Genomic DNA, 22,422 nt, shown 5'->3' on the forward strand with positions numbered 1-22,422 from the left:
GGACTAGCATCAAAAGGATTTATTCTAGCCCTTCCCTTGCTACTAATGGCTGCACAATTTTGGGATACGTTTCGTTTCTTGGACTATTTTTATGGTAATCCCATTTATGGTAATATCATAAATCCCATGGTCTTGCTGGTCCAAATTGTTTGAAAGATGCTGTCTAATAATTCATCTTTTTCTGATTAGCACTTGGCATAGTTCTTAGTATATAGTAGGTATCTTATAATATATAATTTATTAATCAGTTTATTGGTTCTGCATATAATGAGGACTTATTTGGTGTCTCATATTAAACCAGAAGCCATGGAGACAACAAATCATTGGGGCACCTGGGTGGCTTAGTCAGCTGAGCATCCGACTTCGGCTCAGGTCATGATCTCACAGATCGTGGGTTCAAGCCCCATGTCGGGCTCTGAGCTGTCAGCACAGAGCTTGGAGCCTGCTTCAGATTCTGTATCTCCCTCTTTCTCTACCCTTGCCCCGGTCATACTCTGTGTTTCTCTCTCTCTCAAAAATAAATAAACATTAAAAAATTTTTTTTTAATTAAAAAAAAGTGAATTTGGACAAAACATCGTCCAAATTATTCTGCTAAAAGATTAAAAGCACTTACGTGAAAGATTCAATGAATATATAATATGGGAGGAAAATCCATCATTTTTAATAGGTATAATGACAGTGGAGTGATTCACTCCAGTGTGGCAGAGTGATCAAGAACATGGGCTCTGGAGTGGAAAGACGGTGGTTTGGATTCAAATCTTGGTTTGCGAGTTACTAGCTCTGGATTGAGGCAAGGTGTTTATTCTTGCTAGACCTCAATTTTCCCATGTATGATATTGTAATAATAATTATGTCCACATCATAGAATTGAGTAAGTTGCTGGCCATTAATCATTAAGGTAGTGCCTTGCATACCACAAGTGTATACAGAATCAAAAATAAGGAACAACACAAGTTGAAATGTTAAGAGTATGAAATCTAAGGCATTGCTGTTCATGTTTATTTCTTTAGTAAATGACACCTATGAACTTGGAGAACTAAATGATATCAACATTACCACTCCATCAAAGCCCAGCTGGCGTCTCTCAAACCTCAATTCGACTACCAAGTACAAATTCTACTTGAGGGCTTGCACTTCAAAGGGCTGTGGAAAACCAATCACAGAGGAAGGCTCCACATTAGGAGAAGGGAGTAAGTGCAAGAGGTTCCTGCATGCTGTTTTTTAAATTGCTCTGAAGGGAACATACCATGCTATCCCTTGTGAATTAGAAATGATTGTGGTCTCAATCTGTTTGACCTTTTGTTTTCCACTGATACAGATACAAAATTTATTTCTCTTGTGTGTAAAGTTCACATTGACTCAATTTATGGATTTCTACACAACAGCATGAAACTATAGCCTCAGTGTATATAAGGTCAGGGACTATAATTTTACTTAATTAAAATAGGAGTATGTAAGTCCATGAAGTTATTCATAAGGTTAGTAGAGGGATATTTTTCTTTCGGAAATTTTTCATAACGAAAAAATTTTGCCTCTTGTCCTGGTAGACATTTTGTAACAATGATCTAATACATTTAACTTCCATGTCTTGACTCATATATATATACATACATACATGCGCGCACGCGCGCACACACACACACACACACACATGTATATATATTGATTCATGTATCAATTTAATTTAACTGTTTACTGGTTGATGTCAAATACTGACTTGGAAATGACCCATCAATCTCTGGTTTCATTTGTGTAAGTCTGCGAATTCAGTTGCACTTTTCTGGTTTGTTTTGTTTTGTTTTTTCCAACTCAGACCCATTTTCCTTCCCAAATTGTTTCAGCAATTATAATTTTAGCAGTGTTTTTGCTAAGCTTAAAAGGAGAGAAATTAAGAAGTTAGGGCCAAAAAATGGAAATGAAACAGAGGAACTGCTGCACAGATATAAGTTAAAAAAGAGGGCTTTGTATAGGATTCAAGTTGATCAGACCTAGAAGGATATTTTTTTTTTTTTAAAGTCAGAGACTTCAACGCTTGAGAAGCCCATTTCTTTTTTTTTTTTTAATTTTTTTTTCAACATTTTTTATTTATTTTTGGGACAGAGAGAGACAGAGCATGAACGGGGGAGGGGCAGAGAGAGAGGGAGACACAGAATCGGAAACAGGCTCCAGGTTCCGAGCCATCAGCCCAGAGCCTGACGCGGGGCTCGAACTCACGGACCGCGAGATCATGACCTGGCTGAAGTCGGACGCTTAACCGACTGCGCCACCCAGGCGCCCCTAGAAGGATATTTGAGGAAGACAAGAAGGAAAAGGAGATGGCAGGAAGGGAAATATAATCATTTGTTTATTTTCTACTGTATGTTAGCCATTGCTCTGGATGCTTTTCCAAATTTTAGATCAGAAAAGAAAGGTAGATTCAATAGAAAAAGGCAATAGCAATGGGAAAGACTAAATTGTAACTTATAAAGTATGTATATTATTTTAAAATATATCCAAGTGTATATGAATCACTGTAAAATAACTGTGTATGAATGGTTATGCTCTGATCTTTATTATCTGTTTCTCCTTATTGTTCCTACTGTATTTACACGGTGAAGGGTTTATGTTTTCCTCGGATACCCTAAATACTCAAAGCTCCCTTTTATGGGAAAAGTGTATGTATTCAAATAGTTTCTCCCAAGAAACCCACAAATTATTCCCATGAACAAATGAGACACCATGTTGAATGAAGAACTCAAAAGAGAGATTTAAAAATGATAATTGAGGGGCGCCTGGGTGTCTCAGTCAGTTGAGCCTTTGACTTTGGCTCAGGTCATGATCTCGTAGTTGACAAGTTAGAGCCCCGTGTTGGGCTCTGTGCTGACAGCTTAGCCTGGAGCCTGCTTCAGATTCTTTGTTTCCCTCTCTCTCTGCCCCTGACCTGCTCATGCTCTGTCTCTGTCTGTCTCAAAAATAAATAAACATTAAAAAAAATTTTTTTAATGGTAATTGAAAGCTTTTTAGTAACAAAAAGGATCTCATTTCTCAAGAGGTCAAACTGGCATCAAGTGTTCCATACAAAGAAAAGAAGTCAGAATAGTAGTAATCTAAATGTGCAACTTCCATATTTTTCAAAACAGAGTTTGAGGCATGGAGAGGGTTGCTATTTTGTTAGAATCAAGACCATAATATGCAGGAGAAATGCTAATCCCATCATTGCTAATTTGCAGCAGGTAAGAAAAAATTCACAAAATCCTCTTAGAAGAGTTATAGTCACCATATGCATATGTGGAATTATTTAGAGAATTTGGGTTTGGTCACTTTCATGGTTGAAAATGTTTTTAGCTAATGGAAAATGCTCTTGGTATGATTTTATAAATGATGTGGCATCTTCTTTGCAAATTAAAGATGTAGCTAATGTGCTTGAGTATCTTACAGCATATTTCTTCACTGCCCTATGTCTCAGTAATTTGAAAATGTTCCTTACTAGTATGTTTGTGTTCTTTTTCAGGATTCTGCATTTTCAGCTACTGCCCCTTCCCCAGTTGACACTGATTTCTCTTCTATAGGCATATCTTGCCATATTTACAGGAAAGAAACTATAATCTCTTTTTGCCACTGGATTTCAGCCTGATCTCTGAAAAAGGAAACATACATATATATTTCCACTGAGGAGATAAAGCTTGATATCACAACACTCTAAAAATAACTTTTGTGCAAATTAGAATCTATTTCTCTGTATCTTTCTTCTTGCTCTGCCTAGATAGCACATTTCAAGGTCATCTGGCATTTGTTCAGAGAATGGGATTTGATACACAAGCATTTTTTTTTCAGATTATTTTCTGGTTGTCACTCTGATTTTCAGGTGGCTCACATTCCATAGTCTAAGAGGGGAAAGATGATGGAGCTATTCAGAAACATTTGTGTCCTTATTGGTTTGAACAAAACACTTGCTTTGCTCTATTTTTCAAAAGCTTGCACTACTTAATATTATACTAATATTTCTGTTTTTCAAAGTCAAGATTAATTGCGTTCTATTTCAGTGGTGCTCAAACTTAAAGGCTTTGCTCAACTAATATAATTAGCCTTACTTCTCCCATGGTGACATTTTTTAATGAAGCCCTTTTGTTACCAGTAACTATATCATCAATGTGTATTCAATGGTTAAAAGTTATAACCAAATTTTAATGTGTGACATATACCCATTTGAAACAGGGTTTCATAACTTTTAATATTCTCAACATGGATTACAGTATTTTATCTCCAGTGTAAATTATTAACACTTTCTGGTTTACATTTATTATGTTGAGTTGATTCTTAGCAAAACTGTGGATCAAATATAAAGATATTTTGCATATTTTGTTGCAATTTCAGAAATCAAATGTACCTTTAATTACACTTGACTCATATTTTTAACTTCTGTAGGATTCTACAATTAATATATTGCCCTACTCATGTTTCTTTTTTTTAAGTATTAATGTCTTACAATATTTTAAAAATCCCAGTGCATTTCATTTAAATGTACCTATAAACCTGTACTTTATGTACCTATAAAACTGCTTATGTGTCTGCAAATTTCAAGTATATAATATATGACCATGTTACAGTACTGATGGAGACGAACAAAGCAAATATATATATATATATATATATATATATATATATATATATGTGTGTGTGTGTATACACACACACACACACACACACACACACACATATAATTATAATGCCATTTGTTTTCAAAACCAAGCCAAAATGGCCATGTTCAGTTTCCTGCTAGGTCTGAGAAAGTTCATAATGCACAAAGTGACATTGTATAATTTTTTGAAATCTGTGTTTGGTTTTGAACCATTCGTATAGTGCCGTTTCATCAACGAGTACATCATCTTTAAAGGACATGAAATAAGTTCATTGCATTTACTCAATTTCAGTGTATTAAGAAAGAAAAGCTTGAAATGTTGATGTTCTTGATCTCCTGATAATTCAAAAACTCTCTGAGAAATAAGTGCTATAAATGGCTCTCCTCTCAAATAACAGGATTTTTTTAACTTTTTTTTTTTTTTTTTTTTTACTTTTCATGTCCTGTTTTTCAACAATTACAATTTATATGATTTAACTCTGTGCATTTCTTAGGTAAAAGTATCGGGAAGATATCAGAAGGAGTAAATCTTACTCAAAAGACTCACCCAGTAGAGGTATTTGAGCCTGGAGCTGAACATATAGTTCGCCTCTTGACTAAGAATTGGGTTGATAACAATAGCATTTTTGAAGATGTAATTGAGACCAGAGGGAGAGGTGAGACATGAGATTGTATTTGGGGCAAATTTAGACAATAAATCTATGTTTTGTAGATTTTTAAATTTTACCTACTTCCTGTATTAAAGATAAAAATGTGGAGTACATTAGCTATAAAGGTAATAGTTTCCATTTGTTTTAGCATACCGTTTTTAAATTATCAAAATGAAGAACGTTCCACAAAGTTCCAACATATTCCTTATCATTTTTACCAGACTAGTTGACTAAAAATACCTCCTGCCAATTAACACATGTTGATAACAAAAACTAAAAAGAAAAACAAAACAACATAAGCCCCACAGAAACTCCCTGGCAATCTGCATATAACCAAGCCAGCTTATGCTTTTGCTTGCTTGTGCTGCTGTGTATTTCACTTGATCTGCCTCCACTATCCCTTTTTGGTTTTCATCCTCTGAGTCAAATGTAGCTTGAGAGGGCTCTTTCTAAATAAAGACTGCAATGATTTATCAGTATTCTTCCAGTGAAATGTCCTTTAAATCACATTGCCTCAAGGGTCAATGAAAGGAAAAATAAAACGGATGCTATTTTGTATGTTTAAAAAACATGTTTCATATTCCCACAAGGGGCATAATCCCAAAGCCTGTTTCTAGTGTTCAATGTGTGATTTCTCTTTGTACAACAGAATATGCTGGTTTATATGATGACATCTCCACTCAAGGCTGGTTTATTGGATTGATGTGTGCGATTGCTCTTCTCACACTAATCCTGTTAACTGTTTGCTTTGTGAAGAGGAACAGAGGTGGAAAGTATTCAGGTAAAGCTGTTTCTTAATATCCTATGAAGTTATTAAATAGTATTTTCTAGGAGGCATTCTTCTGACACATTTTTTGTTTTTTTTTTTTTTCTTTTTTTTTTTTTTTTATATGAAGTTTATTGACAAATTGGTTTCCATACAACACCCAGTGCTCATCCCAAAAGGTGCCCTCCTCAATACCCATCACCCACCCGCCCCTCCCTCCCTCCCCCCATCAACCCTCAGTTTGTTCTCAGTTTTTAACAGTCTCTTATGCTTTGGCTCTCTCCCACTCTAACGTCCTTTTTTTTTTTTTCCTTCCCCTCCCCCATGGGTTCCTGTTAAGTTTCTCAGGATCCACATAAGAGTGAAACCATATGGTATCTGTCTTTCTCTGTATGGCTTATTTCACTTAGCATCACACTCTCCAGTTCCATCCACGTTGCTACAAAAGGCCATATTTCATTTTTTCTCATTGCCACGTAGTATTCCATTGTGTATATAAACCACAATTTCTTTATCCATTCATCAGTTGATGGACATTTAGGCTCTTTCCATAATTTGGCTATTGTTGAGAGTGCTGCTATGAACATTGGGGTACAAGTGCCCCTATGCATCAGTACTCCTGTATCCCTTGGGTAGATTCCTAGCAGTGCTATTGCTGGGTCATAGGGTAGGTCTATTTTTAATTTTCTGAGGAACCTCCACACTGCTTTCCAGAGCGGCTGCACCAATTTGCATTCCCACCAACAGTGCAAGAGGGTTCCCGTTTCTCCACATCCTCTCCAGCATCTATAGTCTCCTGATTTGTTCATTTTGGCCACTCTGACTGGCGTGAGGTGATACCTGAGTGTGGTTTTGATTTGTATTTCCCTGATAAGGAGCGACGCTGAACATCTTTTCATGTGCCTGTTGGCCACCTGGATGTCTTCTTTAGAGAAGTGTCTATTCATGTTTTCTGCCCATTTCTTCACTGGGTTATTTGTTTTTCGGGTGTGGAGTTTGGTGAGCTCTTTATAGATTTTAGATACTAGCCCTTTGTCCGATATGTCATTTGCAAATATCTTTTCCCATTCCGTTGGTTGCCTTTTAGTTTTGTTGGTTGTTTCCTTTGCTGTGCAGAAGCTTTTTATCTTCATAAGGTCCCAGTAATTCACTTTTGCTTTTAATTCCCTTGCCTTTGGGGATGTGTCGAGTAAGAGATTGCTACGGCTGAGGTCAGAGAGGTCTTTTCCTGCTTTCTCCTCTAAGGTTCTGATGGTTTCCTGTCTCACATTTAGGTCCTTTATCCATTTTGAGTTTATTTTTGTAAATGGTGTGAGAAAGTGGTCTAGTTTCAACCTTCTGCATGTTGCTGTCCAGTTCTCCCAACACCATTTGTTAAAGAGGCTGTCTTTTTTCCATTGGATGTTCTTTCCTGCTTTGTCAAAGATGAGTTGGCCATATGTTTGTGGGTCTAGTTCTGGGGTTTCTATTCTATTCCATTGGTCCATGTGTCTGTTTTTGTGCCAATACCATGCTGTCTTGATGATGACAGCTTTGTAGTAGAGGCTGAAGTCTGGGATTGTGATGCCTCCTGCTTTGGTCTTCTTCTTCAAAATTCCTTTGGCTATTCGGGGCCTTTTGTGGTTCCATATGAATTTTAGGATTGCTTGTTCTAGTTTCGAGAAGAATGCTGGTGCAATTTTGATTGGGATTGCATTGAATGTGTAGATAGCTTTGGGTAGTATTGACATTTTGACAATATTTATTTTTCCAATCCATGAGCAGGGAATGTCTTTCCATTTCTTTAAATCTTCTTCAATTACCTTCATAAGCTTTCTATAGTTTTCAGCATACAGATCCTTTACATCTTTGGTTAGATTTATTCCTAGGTATTTTATGCTTCTTGGTGCAATTGTGAATGGGATCAGTTTCTTTATTTGTCTTTCTGTTGCTTCATTGTTAGTGTATAAGAATGCAACTGATTTCTGTACATTGATTTTGTATCCTGCAACTTTGCTGAATTCATGTATCAGTTCTAGCAGACTTTTGGTGGAGTCTATCGGATTTTCCATGTATAATATCATGTCATCTGCAAAAAGCGAAAGCTTGACTTCATCTTTGCCAATTTTGATGCCTTTGATTTCCTTTTGTTGTCTGATTGCTGATGCTAGCACTTCCAGCACTATGTTAAACAACAACGGTGAGAGTGGGCATCCCTGTCGTGTTCCTGATCTCAGGGAAAAAGCTCTCAGTTTTTCCCCGTTGAGGATGATGTTAGCTGTGGGCTTTTCATAAATGGCTTTTATGATCTTTAAGTATGTTCCTTCTATCCCGACTTTCTCCAGGGTTTTTATTAAGAAAGGGTGCTGGATTTTGTCAAAGGCCTTTTCTGCATCGATTGACAGGATCATATGGTTCTTCTCTTTTTTTTTGTTAATGTGATGTATCACGTTGATTGATTTGCGAATGTTGAACCAGCCCTGCATCCCAGGAATGAATCCCACTTGATCATGGTGAACAATGCTTTTTATATGCTGTTGAATTCGATTTGCTAGTATCTTAGTGAGAATTTTGGCATCCATATTCATCAGGGATATTGGCCTGTAGTTCTCTTTTTTTACTGGGTCTCTGTCTGGTTTAGGAATCAAAGTAATACTGGCTTCATAGAATGAGTCTGGAAGTTTTCCTTCCCTTTCTATTTCTTGGAATAGCTTGAGAAGGATAGGTATTATCTCTGCTTTAAACGTCTGGTAGAACTCCCCTGGGAAGCCATCTGGTCCTGGACTCTTATTTGTTGGGAGATTTTTGATAACCGATTCAATTTCTTCGCTGGTTATGGGTCTGTTCAAGCTTTCTATTTCCTCCTGATTGAGTTTTGGAAGAGTGTGGGTGTTCAGGAATTTGTCCATTTCTTCCAGGTTGTCCAATTTGTTGGCATATAATTTTTCATAGTATTCCCTGATAATTGTTTGTATCTCTGAGGGATTGGTTGTAATAATTCCATTTTCATTCATGAGTTTATCTATTTGGGTCATCTCCCTTTTCTTTTTGAGAAGCCTGGCTAGAGGTTTGTCAATTTTGTTTATTTTTTCAAAAAACCAACTCTTGGTTTCGTTGATCTGCTCTACAGTTTTTTTAGATTCTATATTGTTTATTTCTGCTCTGATCTTTATTATTTCTCTTCTTCTGCTGGGTTTAGGCTGCCTTTGCTGTTCTGCTTCTATTTCCTTTAGGTGTGCTGTTAGATTTTGTATTTGGGATTTTTCTTGTTTCTTGAGATAGGCCTGGATTGCAATGTATTTTCCTCTCAGGACTGCCTTCGCTGCGTCCCAAAGCGTTTGGATTGTTGTATTTTCATTTTCGTTTGTTTCCATATATTTTTTGATTTCTTCTCTAATTGCCTGGTTGACCCACTCATTCGTTAGTAGGGTGTTCTTTAACCTCCATGCTTTTGGAGGTTTTCCAGATTTTTTCCTGTGGTTGACTTCAAGCTTCATAGCATTGTGGTCTGAAAGTATGCATGGTATAATTTCAATTCTTGTAAACTTATGAAGGGCTGTTTTGTGACCCAGTATATGATCTATCTTGGAGAATGTTCCATGTGCACTCGAGAAGAAAGTATATTCTGTTGCTTTGGGATGCAGAGATCTAAATATATCTGTCAAGTCCATCTGATCCAGTGTCTCATTCAGGGCCCTTGTTTCTTTATTGACCGTGTGTCTAGATGATCTATCCATTTCTGTAAGTGGGGTGTTAAAGTCCCCAGCAATTACCACATTCTTATCAATAAGTTTGCTTCTGTTTATGAGTAATTGTTTTATATATTTGGGGGCTCCGGTATTCGGCGCATAGACATTTATAATTGTTAGCTCTTCCTGATGGATAGACCCTGTAACTATTATATAATGTCCTTCTTCATCTCTTGTTACAGCCTTTAATTTAAAGTCTAGTTTGTCTGATATAAGTATGGCTACTCCAGCTTTCTTCTGGCTTCCAGTAGCATGATAAATAGTTCTCCATCCCCTCACTCTCAATCTAAAGGTGTCCTCAGGTCTAAAATGAGTCTCTTGTAGACAGCAAATAGATGGGTCTTGTTTTTTTATCCATTCTGATACCCTATGTCTTTTGGTTGGCGCATTTAATCCATTTACATTCAGTGTTATTATAGAAAGATACGGGTTTAGAGTCATTGTGATGTCTGTATGTTTTATGCTTGTAGTGATGTCTCTGGTACTTTGTCTCACAGGGTCCCCCTTAGGATCTCTTGTAGGGCTGGTTTAGTGGTGACAAATTCCTTCAGTTTTTGTTTGTTTGGGAAGACCTTTATCTCTCCTTCTATTCTAAATGACAGACTTGCTGGATAAAGGATTCTTGGCTGCATATTTTTGCTGTCTAGCACCCTGAAAATCTCGTGCCAATTCTTTCTGGCCTGCCAAGTTTCAAAAGAGAGATCAGTCACGAGTCTTATAGGTCTCCCTTTATATGTGAGGGCACGTTTACCCCTTGCTGCTTTCAGAATTTTCTCTTTATCCTTGTATTTTGCCAGTTTCACTATGATATGTCGTGCAGAAGATCGATTCAAGTTACGTCTGAAGGGAGTTCTCTGTGCCTCTTGGATTTCAATGCCTTTTTCCTTCCCCAGTTCAGGGAAGTTCTCAGCTATGATTTCTTCAAGTACCCCTTCAGCACCTTTCCCTCTCTCTTCCTCCTCTGGGATACCAATTATGCGTAGATTATTTCTTTTTAGTGTATCACTTAGTTCTCTAATTTTCCCCTCATACTCCTGGATTTTTTTATCTCTCTTTTTCTCAGCTTCCTCTTTTTCCATAACTTTATCTTCTAGTTCACCTATTCTCTCCTCTGCCTCTTCCATCCGAGCTGTGGTGGTTTGCATTTTGTTTTCCATTTCCTTTAAAGCGTTTTTCAGCTCCTCGTGACTGTTCCTTAGTCCCCTGATGTCTGTAGCAAGAGATTCTCTGCTGTCCTGTATGCTGTTTTCCAGCCCAGCGATTAATTTTATGACTATTATTCTAAATTCACTTTCTGTTATATTATTTAAATCCTTTTTGATCAGCTCATTAGCTGTTGTTATTTCCTGGAGATTCTTCTGAGGGGAATTCTTCCGCTTGGTCATTTTGGATAGTCCCTGGTGTGGTGAGGGCCTGCAGGGCACTTCCCCTGTGCTGTGGTGTATAACTGGAGTTGGTGGGCGGGGCCGCAGTCCGACCTGATGTCTGCCCCCAGCCCACCGCTGGGGCCACAGTCAGACTGGTGTGTGCCTTCTCTTCCCCTCTCCTAGGGGCGGGATTCACTGTGGGGTGGTGTGGCCTGTCTGGGCTACTTGCACACTGCCAGGCTTGTGATGCTGGGGATCTGGCGTATTAGCTGGGGTGGGAAGGCAAGGTGCACGGCGGCAGGGGGGGCAGGCTTAGCTCGCTTCTCCTTAGGTGATCCACTTCAGGAGGGGCCCCTCTTCCGTGGGCCTCTCGTCTGCACTTGGGTCCGGTGACTCTGTTCTGCTAATCCTCTGGCAGTTTTCTGGGTTATTTAGGCAGGTGTAGGTGGAATCTAAGTGATCAGCAGGACGCGCGGTGAGCCCAGCGTCCTCCTACGCCGCCATCTTCCTCGAAACTCCCCATTTTTTGTTTTTTAAGTTACACATTTAAGTCAAATTTATGTTAGCACATTAGATATGCAGTGTACTGAAAGGAAAAAATATCCTAAATTAACTAACCAAAGGATATATGGTCCAGAATATTATTTTCAGATGGTTACTTGTTTTCTACTTTCTAGTATTTAGATAGTCTCTAAGGAAGTTTATCATATTTCCAAGCTTCTGCTTTCTGTCTATAAAGTATCAGAGATGTTGAGAACACTAATCACTACGCCACACACATACAGTTTTGTCTTAAGAGGAAGGGACCCATTTATAACAAGCCTTGCCACGTATTTATGGTGCAGAGAACGCATGCACTAGCATATTCTAACAGTTGTGACTCCGTCAGCCAGCTTTGTTAGAGTTAACCATGGCTGGGAATGCTTTCCTTATGACCATGACATATATTGAATACACTGGCTCCTGCATTAATGTACATAAAACATAAATAAAAACCATCATAATTAAATAATGGTTGGCTTTAATTCAACTTTCAAATTTATTTGATCTTTTTCAGCTATCCATATTGTGTTGTTGCTCTTATTAGCATTCAAGATGCTTTTACATAACGGGAAAGGTTTAGAACCTCCTCCTATTAGTTTGATGATGTTCAGATTAGTGAGAAGTTCTTTTATTGGCTTATGATTCATCTAGCATATTTATTGGGAACTGATATGTATATTGAACATTCAAACAAACAAAAGCATAATTTCTAAATTTTTACAAAATGTATGCATGGAGGGGTGCCTGGGTGGCTAAGTCGGTTAAATGGCCGACTTCAGCTCAGGTCATGATCTCATGGTCCGTGAGTTCGAGCCCTGCCTCGGGCTCTGTGCTGATAGCTCGGAGCCTGGAGCCTGCTTCTGTTTCTCTGTCTCCCTCTGTCTCTGCCCCTCCCCCATTCGCACTCTGTCTCTCTCTGCCTTTCAAAAAAAATGAATAAATGTTAAAAAAAATTTTTTTTAAAAATGTATGTGTGGGAATTTATGTAATTATCCATCTCATTTTTTTTCCTGTGAACCCTGAATTATTATGAAGTAGATTTTCAATAATTAATGAATGTCTGAGTTAGTTAATTGGAAATTTTAAAGAGATAGAACATCCTCTTCTGAGTATCCCCAACAAATAGTCTCTTGTGAAGTGTGGCCCTATCCAAATTTTAAAGAATGATGGAAAAGAAAAAAAAAAGTCAGCATTTCACATTGTAGGATGGGTAAAAGAATCTTTTAGGTCTCTGCAAGTAGAAGTACAAGATGCCATGAAGGATTTTTGTTTGAGTTTTCCTAGTTGTCCTGTGTCCCACTACTTAGAATAAATCAAATTTAAAATGTCACCGTAGATAGACCTGAATATTCTGATTATTTGAGGCAATTATGAATATGAGTGAGAAGAGGACGGTCAAAGGTTGACTCTTGACTCACTTTAGTGACATAGATCTGGTATGATCCCATGGCATCTTCAGAAAGTTTTGGTTAGTACAATGTAGATCTAGTAATTTGGTCTTCCCTAAGAAACCGTAACTAAGTTTTACTCTTCCAGTAAGACTCATTGCCCACATAATACTGAATAGCCACACGATGGTCTGCAACAGGCTGTAATTCCGATGACAAATCAGGAGAATCCAGGAACTCCTTTTCCTTTTTTGCTTAAACAAAGAGGTAACTGATGGGTTGTAGATACAACCACAAAAAACAAACAAAGAAACAAACAAAAAACCAAAAAAAACCTTGACTCCCTAGTATCTAGGAACTGGAGCAGTGCTTCTTACTGATGATCTATCTTTAACTACATTATTAATATGTCTTTAAAAATTATTTGTATTACTTCCCCCTCTATTTGTGTTTTAGTGAAAGAAAAGGAAGATCTGCATCCAGATCCAGAAGTTCAGTCAGTAAAAGATGAAACCTTTGGTGAATACAGGTAAACAGTGTCCTTTCTCAAAATGTATTAAAACATGCACTCATGAGGTTATAAGCTTAAAAATACAAAAACAAACAAGTATTTCTTGTTAGAATAAAGTTTATACTACTATCTTGTAGTGCCTTTTTAAAGAATAGTTTGTAGGAGCACCTGGGTGGCTCAGTCGGTTAAGCGTCCATTTCTTGATTTCCACTCAAATCATAATCTCACAGTTCGTGAGATCAAGCCCTGTGTTAGGCTCTGTGCTGACAGTGTGGAGTCTGGTTGGGGTTCTCTCTCTCTGTGACTTCTCTGCACCCATACGTTCTGTCTCTCGACATAAATGAACACTTTAAAAAAAGCAATGGTTTGTAAAAATAGGATCTACTTGAGTGATAGTAACCAACCTTCTGGGTGCACAGGCGGGTGTAATTGCAATCTAGGTAGATGTGAGTGTTAGAAGACTTTTCTTAAAGCTCTGTGTGCAATGCAAAGGATGCCATTTTCTTTTAGAGTGATTATCTATTTGGAGTTTCTAAAACATCTTGAAATCTCTAGCATGGCCATTACGAACCCAGGTTGTATTCAGTTTATGTCCATAAACATGTATTCTGTATACCTTTATTTACTTACAAAGGTGAGTAAGTTACACATCCTGTCCTCTAGATGAACCCAGTCTGCAGAGGAAAAACTTACCTATGCAAATCACTGTAATTAAGTAAAGAGAATAAGAGAGGGCAGAGAAAAGAAGAGCAGCTCTGTCAGCCCTGGAGGGATGCTGATAAAGGATCATCCAAAAGAGATAAGATAGGTTTTATAGATGAAATGGGTTGTGTTACTATTAACAACTGGGTAGAGCATGGCCAAACTTAAGACAAAAACGTGTATGGGGTGCCTGTGTGGCTCGGTTGGGTTCAGCATCTGATTCAGCTCAGGTCGCGATCCCAGGGTTGTGGGGTCGAACCCCGCATCTGACTCCATGCTGAACATGGAGTCTGCTTAAGATTCTCTTTCCCTCTGTCCCTCTCTCCTTCTCTTGCTCTCTTTCTCTCTCTCTTAAAAAAATAAAAAAAAAAAAAAAAGTGTGCCAGACCTGGGAGAAATTGCAGGATATCCGAATGAGGGAGGGAGTTCTTGAGATTGTGTTAAACTTCTCATTCTGCTGTTTTTGGTCACCATCTTCCTCTTTCCACCACCCTCCCCATTTCTTAGCCATTTGTATTTGAGATGGCATTGTTTTCCATCAGGTCCTTTGTGTACTGCAGCCAAGAGAGTTGCAATGCCCAGGCTTATGTGGCCTTTATCACACAGGAGGCCAGAATTCACATCAGAAAAGAGACTTGATTGACTCTAACTGGCCCATCCCTGGATCCATTTCAGTGAAATGGAGCAATGTGATTAGCTGACCTGGGTTAACCATGTACATCTGAGCCTCCTTATAGGCTCTATGCTAATTTTTCTTTTGTCCACTTATCAAAAGCTCTTTTTATATTTTTACATTTCTTGATTACTCACTTCAACTTCTTTACAGAATAAGGATCATTAAAGGGAGAAGAAGGAAGGAAAGAGGGGAGAGACAAAAGTAGAGAGAGATGGAGGGAAGGAGGGAGAGAGAGAGGGGGAAACTTGAAACTTCACAAATTTAAAAATTGTGACTCAGATTCCATGAGGCAAGAATCATTAGGAGCCTATGGCAATTGTTTAAAATATATTTGAAATACAGATCTTACTGGTTCAGTTTTATAGGGAAGAAAAAAGCTATGATAATGTCTTGCTCAAAAACTCATTCCTCCATACTTTGCTGCCTGATAAAGCCATCCACTTCACTGTTTAACCTGGCATCCCATTAACAAAATTATTTATTAATATTTTAATTAAATCTCCTTAATCTCTTAATGTTTTCCATCATCTTCTCCCAAAACATGTTCATCCAGAAAATTATCTAGTCTCCAAGCCATCCCAGGAGACAGTTTTACTGGATGCTGTTCTTGCTCATGACATGACTTGTCATCCTTCCGGCTTCTAGGTGATAGTTTCTGCACCACTCGCTGCCCGGTCCCTAAGCTCATGCCACATTTTTGTTTTTGTTTTGTGACTATAAGCATCCTGATTCTGGAGCCAATTACTGTATGAGTCAGGAGAGCCTGGGTAATTCTCGTTTTCTTTCTCAAGTTGTGTGTCCCACACATTTGGCTCTGGTCATCTTGATCATTTAGGAGCACTGCCTGGTAGATGAGCATCCAGGATCACCACAGCAGTGGAAATAGAACACAACAAACTGAGCGCCGGCTCTGAAGTGACACATGCCGCCTTTGCTCACTCTTCTTGGGTGAAAGCAAGTCACATGGAAATGTATAACTCAGAAAGGTCAGGAAGGTGCCACCTTGCCCTGCTCTAAGACAGCCGAGAGATGGACCTATCTGATGAACAACACTGATTGCCAAAAATTATAAAGTGCTAATCATATTCTAATTATAGTTTTTTCCAAATTCTTCCTTTTTAAAATTTTAAAAGATCATTTAACTTAGTATCCAGCATTGTAGTGTGATAGTAGTTAGTACTTAAACAAGATCTTGATCCAGAAATTTAGAATACCGTATCACTTTATAGACATTTGTAGACATTTTAGTAATAAATTTAGGATACTATAAGTGTTTATGTTCTAAAAGTGCCAGCCATGTAAAAGAAAAAAAAAATTCAACCAACTTGAATTTTATCAACTGTATTAAAGAAAGTTCTCTGGTTACCAGAAACAGACTTTGATTGATTAACCCAATTAAAAGAGAAAATTTTGGAAGGATACAGAATAAAAGGTAAACACGAGAGATCAAGATTCGATGACTGGGAGTTCGAAAAGTTCATGAAATCAAAGGGAATAACATTATCGTCTATATACGTCAACAGATTGAATGTCTGACTGTCTCAAAACTCCCATTTTTAAAGGGAAGCAGAAGTGTTGTGGATAATAGAAAATGCTTTCTCAGTTCCTCAGAATGACCCAAATAGGTTATGACTTTTTAAACATTTATTTGAGAAAGGGCCATTTAGGGTTTGTGTGTCCGCAATGTTGATGTGAATGTTTTGAAAATTGTAAGACATATTAGCACGTATGCATGAGTTTTGCTTTGTGTGAATGTCTTATATTAGATTTTGCTGAATTGTCTTTTATTTTGTAGCGACAGTGATGAAAAACCTCTCAAAGGAAGCCTTCGATCGCTTAACAGGGATATGCAGGCCACAGAAAGTGCTGACAGCTTAGTCCAGTATGGAGAAGGAGATCACGGTCTGTTCAGTGAAGACGGATCCTTCATTGGCGCTTACGCTGGATCTAAGGAGAAGGGATCTGTTGAAAGCAATGGCAGTTCCACAGCGACATTTCCACTCCGGGCGTAAATGTACCACATGTACAAATCAGTGGTTTCGTATCAACTTTCCATATTTATCTGTTCAAGGGAGCAAGAACTTTCACATAGGAATAGAAACGTATTGGCTTAAGATTTCATCCAGAATTTGAGCATCTTGCAGTCATGTCGAGAAAATAGCACTGCCTTGAAAAAGTAAACTACCAAGCACTCCAGGCCTGTATTGTTTGTTTTGTTTTGTTTTGTTTTTCAGGTGCTGAAAATTCAGAACACAAAACAAATCCTGTACTTAGATTCACCTCAACTGAATCCAAAGTATCCATTCAGTGTACTCCATTTTTGCCTGGTTTTACTGGTCATTGTGTTTGCATTGTTGTTGCTACCTTGTGGTTTTTCCTCTGTGTGCACATTTGTATTCAGTCTCTGAGAACTGTCTTAGTGACTTTGCTTCACGACAGGTAAAAAGATGGGAAGCAAACCGGTTATTTAAAATGTAAAGAGGGATATGAATGTCTTATTAAAATGGTTCATTGAATATATACAGTCTAAATCTATTATTTAAATTTTTTTGTAGCAGGAGTCCTAGATAAACAATCAAGTCGTATTTATTGAGCGCCTGTTTGCCCAGAGATGGTCATGTTTAAACAGAATTCTAATTTTTTCAGTTTCAACACGAATTTTTTGGGTCTATCACTTATGACATCTAGAACCATCTTTGTTTTTTGTTCTTTTCTTGGACTAAACTCAGCTGAAAAGGAAGTGGTGGTCAGAAGGTTATCTTATGAAAGAACAGGCCAAGGTTTCCTGGCTGCTGGCGTCTCCTAGCTATATCTATTTAATATCTTCATTTCTAAATTGACCACTTTGACCTTTTTTCTATGTTTATATAATGGTATGCTTGCATCTATTTCATGAATGCATTGTACATATTATGTTAATATTTACACAATTAAAAATACAGATGTGTTTTATTTTGAAGTGAGAAAAAGAACATTAACAGGCATGTTTGTACAGCTAAAGTATATAGTAAGATAACATTTTGCATCATTCCACAGCTACAACCAACAACATGAGGTTCCAAAACTGAAGACTTTGTATAAAGCATTTGGGTTTTGTTCTTATATTGCTTTTTCCTACAGTCTCAAAATAAAATATCATATAAATATTGAGGGAAATGTTTTCATATTTTTCAAAATAAGTTTTTATTGTTGAGTATATTCCTACCCCAGCCCCCAAAAGAAAAAACTGTTTACAGTAGATATTTCTATATAGAGGTTTGCTTTTCACATTTTAAACATCCTTAAGGTGGGATCTCTGTTCCTCTGTCAAAGTCAGCACAAATTCAGGGAATTCATTTTCTGGTATGTGGGCCACTAGTCCTTCTAAAATTGTACATGGAAGTGGTTTAAAAATATTATGAAGGACTGTGCATGCGTGCCAGTAAAATCTGGTGTTCAACTTCTCACTTTATGGAAATATTTTTTAACCCTACCATGAAATTCTTAATTATGTTTAAGTGAAAGTGACTCACAGATTTTCCTTTATTTTTTGAACTGTAGCTATGGCCATACCTTGTGAAATCTTGACTTTGATTTATGCAGCCCACTGTATTTCTGGTGGACCAAAATTAGGGATGTTTATAGTGGTCAGTGCAGTAATCCACATGGAGTACCTAATGGTCATTTTTTTTTACCTTGTGTGTCCTCCAAAATGCATAGGCAGCAAAAGAATGTCTTAGTTGAAACAATGTGTCATGGGCTCGGGATTTGACCAAACTCCCAGAAGTCAGAGTTTCCAAAGGAGAGGGCGTCTTGGTCCTCCCTGTGTGTGAGGGTCCACACTTCCATTAGTGCACCTTGAGTTTCATCCCCATCAGATTTCTAAAGCATTTTCTGGAGGAAGAATCCTCATGTTTTGACCTACCTGGGAGGAATTTCTCGTACTCAGCCACTGATAAGGCCAAGATTGGGACTTTTGCGTTTAGTTCTGCTGTTATTCTGGTTCCTTTTCTTTGTCATCAGCCCAAACGGTTTTAAGAGAATCATGCAGGTTGGAAATACTCTCCAGAAAGCATTAGAAGTAGATTTCTTTTAAATTTGATAATCTTTAAATTAGAAGTTAACACAAATACTGAAGTGTTTGATCTTCCTAGACCTCAGTGTTTCCCTTTAGCAGTATGAGTAACAGGGATGTTCCTGCTCCTATTTTTCTCAAAGACCAAAACTTACTTACAGATATGAAGCCTGAGATTATGTTATGACTGCCTTTTGCTGTTATTTTTTTTATATGTTTTCTTAATACCATTTGGCTTCTACTAGGAATCTTCAGTGCAGAAGAATTGGTTCATAACTAACTTTCTCTGTTAACTGTCAATATTATTTTAATGTAATAGATTGTATATAATCTCAAGGATTGTTGGTGGGGATGAGTTCCTAGAGAACTGTCCAAGGGTTGGCAAAATCCAAGTTCTCTTCCTGGTTCCAGCGCTGATCTTGTACATAAACCTTAGGCACGTTGCTTGACCCCTTTGCTTCATGCTGTCTCAACTATCAAGTGCTAATGATTATCTCAGTTACCTTACCTTTGTCACAGGGTGTTCTTTTTTATGAAGAAAAATTTGAAAACGATAAAAGCTAAGATGCCTTGTAACTTCATAAACAAACCGTTAATCCAATGATGTATCAAAAGTCACCCCACACATACCAACTCAACTTTTTTCCTGTGAGCACATAAATATATTTTTATAGAAAAACAAATCTACAGGAAGTAAAATCTACTGTTCAGTGAGCAGTATGATTTGCACATGCCATCAAAAATTATTAATCAGAAAACAAGTAAGCAGGGTCTTTGCTATACAAAAGTGTTTTTCACTAATTTTGCATGTGTATTTATAAGAAAATGTGAATTTGGTGGATTATTCTATTGGTGTAAAGGCATCTGATATTTTAGATGTACCCATGTTTATAAAAGTGTAAAGCACAATGAAATTATGCTGGAAGTCTCAAATAATATTTTTTCCTATTTTATATTCATGGAAGAGATGAGATAGAGAGAGAACGATAATGAGAAATGTTGGTGTGTTTTTCTAAGCATTTAAAACATGATTGCCAATTGAAACCCTAAATATGTTTACATGCCATTAAGATATGATTCTTGTAACAATTTTAAATTGATTATAAAGGGACTGGGTTTGTAATCTGTGGTAGTATATATCCTAGTGTTCCCATAGTGAAATAAGTAGGGTTGAGCCAAAGCTTAATTTGTTTTGTGTCTTAAATTGTTTGATTACATCATCAAAAGAAATGAAAGGTATGTAGAACTGGTTTACCTGATTACTTTTTTTTTTGGCTTAGATTAATATTCATAGTAGAACTTTATTAAAATGTGTTTGTATCGTAGGTGGTGTTTGTATTATGCTTATGAATATGTATGGTTTAAAAATATTTTCATTATACAAGAAATTCAACTTTCCAAATAAAAGTTCGACTTCATGTACTCTAAAAATGTTTGTATACTTTTCTGTCCAGATAAGAAGAATCAGAGTTTACATATCAATCTTGCTTCAGTTGCCTGTGATCCCAGAATGAAGTATAAATTGATTAAGTATGAATGACATATAAATAAAAGCATTTTGATTTGAAGGACTATACATACAAATAGGCCATATAATAACAACATCTACAAACTGTAATAGGCCAATAATTCTGCACTTAATGATAAATGTGAAATTAAGATGAATGTATATATTCATTTGATTGTTTTTAGAACAGTGTAGACATGTCAATACTCAAGAAAATGTCCAATATACTACACTTTCAAATAAGGCTAGTGAGTAATTGGGACACCCAGACAATCTACTGGAAAGTGTGATGTTTGAAAAGTGTTTTATGTGTGCTAAACATGTTACATACATTATCACATTTAACCTCTAAAACAATCTTCTGTTTGTAGAATTAAGGCACAACATGGTTAAAATAATGTGGTGAGTATAACCAGGATGGGCTCGAGGTGGAAATTAAACCCAGTGCTGTTTGACTGTAAACCCAGGCTCAGAATCCTTATTCCAGTATGTATTCTTTTATCTCTCACTCCACCATTTATCTTAGAAATGCTAAGAAGGGTAACTTTGAGTTTAATATTGCCCTGGTGATCGTGTTTAGAAACTTCTTGGTTTTAAGATACATGATCAAAATGTACAACAGGGGAAAACAACATTATACATATAAAGCAACTGAATGTGTGTAGCCTAAAACACAGTAATTGAAATAAATTGATAAATTTGCTGCCTTACAATTCTGCCAAGAGGAAAACATGGCATCCAAACTTGTTGGACTCTGGAGTTCTGTGAAGACTCAATGTTAGGTTTCTCTTATTTCTCTAATCTATCTTACCCATCAGGCTTTGATTGTCATGTGCAGACACATGACCTCAAGGTATTTTTAGCCTGGGATTGTCCATTTATCTGAGGCTTTCTATTTATGACTTCCTGCTTGACATTTCTTTTCCTAATGTTTGAAGGCTATTTCAAACTCAGTGTTTCAAAAGTGAGTGAATGACTTTCCCCTTCCAAACCTATCCAACACCCCTCAACTGTGCATACAATGCAATGATTTTCAGCAGTACTTAAGCCATAAACCTATCCTTACCAAGCTTTCTCCCTTTCCCCGTGCTCAATCCATGACAAAATCCTGTTGATGGCTTATCTATTTCCTGGATCTACTCACTGCTCTGTACTGTGATCATTTGGCTGAGCCACTTTTATACTAACTGGTCTGTGTGCATTGCCTTCCTCTCCACAAACTTTTGATCAGAATACAGAGAGCATAATACTTGAAGTGCATATCTATTCATGCTGTTTCCCTATGATGACTCCCCAAAATGACTTTCCAGTTCTTAAGATAATGACAAAAATCTTTAGTAAGTCTTCAGCATTCTGCATGGTCAGACCCCTACTAAGCCCCACTCCCATCATTCACCATTCTCTCCTTCCTTTCTCCATTTCTGACATAATGATTACATCAAATACCTCAGATTCTCCAGACCTAGTCCATATAGTACCAGCCACTTGTAGGATGAGCTGCTCCAAGTGACTACAACAGACTAATTGCATAAGGTAATTAACAGAAGTGCCCATGATGCACCTCTTGCTGGGGGGGGAGGGGCTTGTCCCTTGACACTTTGGCATGAGGTACTATGACACCCTGCCTGGTGCCTATTCGTGCTCAGTGTGGAAACATGGAGGAATTGATACCCCATGGAGCAAATGTTTATTCAGTGAAAGACGGGAGGGTGGCTAAATTCCAACCTTCTCTCGTGGCCCCTCCCCACTCCCTCATACTGGATGGACCTGTGGATTAGAGCAATCATTTGAATTTTAACAGTGGCCATTCCAATAATGTACCTTCTGTTGCTTCTTCCTCTTTGCCTCACTCTTTTCTTCATGCCTAATGCTAACTTATTAGGATTGTACTCCCTAATAAATTAGTAGCCT

The 22,422-nt window shown here is 37.5% G+C and overlaps 1 protein-coding gene across 1 annotated transcript in view; it reads left to right on the plus strand.

Moving 5' to 3' along the window:
* Window positions 1-16,962, plus strand: part of CHL1 (cell adhesion molecule L1 like) — an 82,351-nt gene extending 65,389 nt beyond the window's left edge. Inside the window, exons 22-26 of the mRNA XM_047097092.1 lie at window positions 1,012-1,191; window positions 5,114-5,275; window positions 5,919-6,050; window positions 13,518-13,590; window positions 16,746-16,962. Coding sequence (XP_046953048.1) covers window positions 1,012-1,191; window positions 5,114-5,275; window positions 5,919-6,050; window positions 13,518-13,590; window positions 16,746-16,962 — 764 coding nt within the window. The remainder of the gene's footprint in view (window positions 1-1,011; window positions 1,192-5,113; window positions 5,276-5,918; window positions 6,051-13,517; window positions 13,591-16,745) is intronic.
* Window positions 16,963-22,422: the final 5,460 nt, after the last annotated feature.

The sequence above is a fragment of the Lynx rufus genome, unplaced genomic scaffold (genome assembly GCF_022079265.1).
Source record: "Lynx rufus isolate CCGP_SWC_20201006 ecotype Redwood Valley unplaced genomic scaffold, mLynRuf1.p SCAF_4, whole genome shotgun sequence".
In the NCBI taxonomy this organism is placed as follows: domain Eukaryota; kingdom Metazoa; phylum Chordata; class Mammalia; order Carnivora; family Felidae; genus Lynx; species Lynx rufus.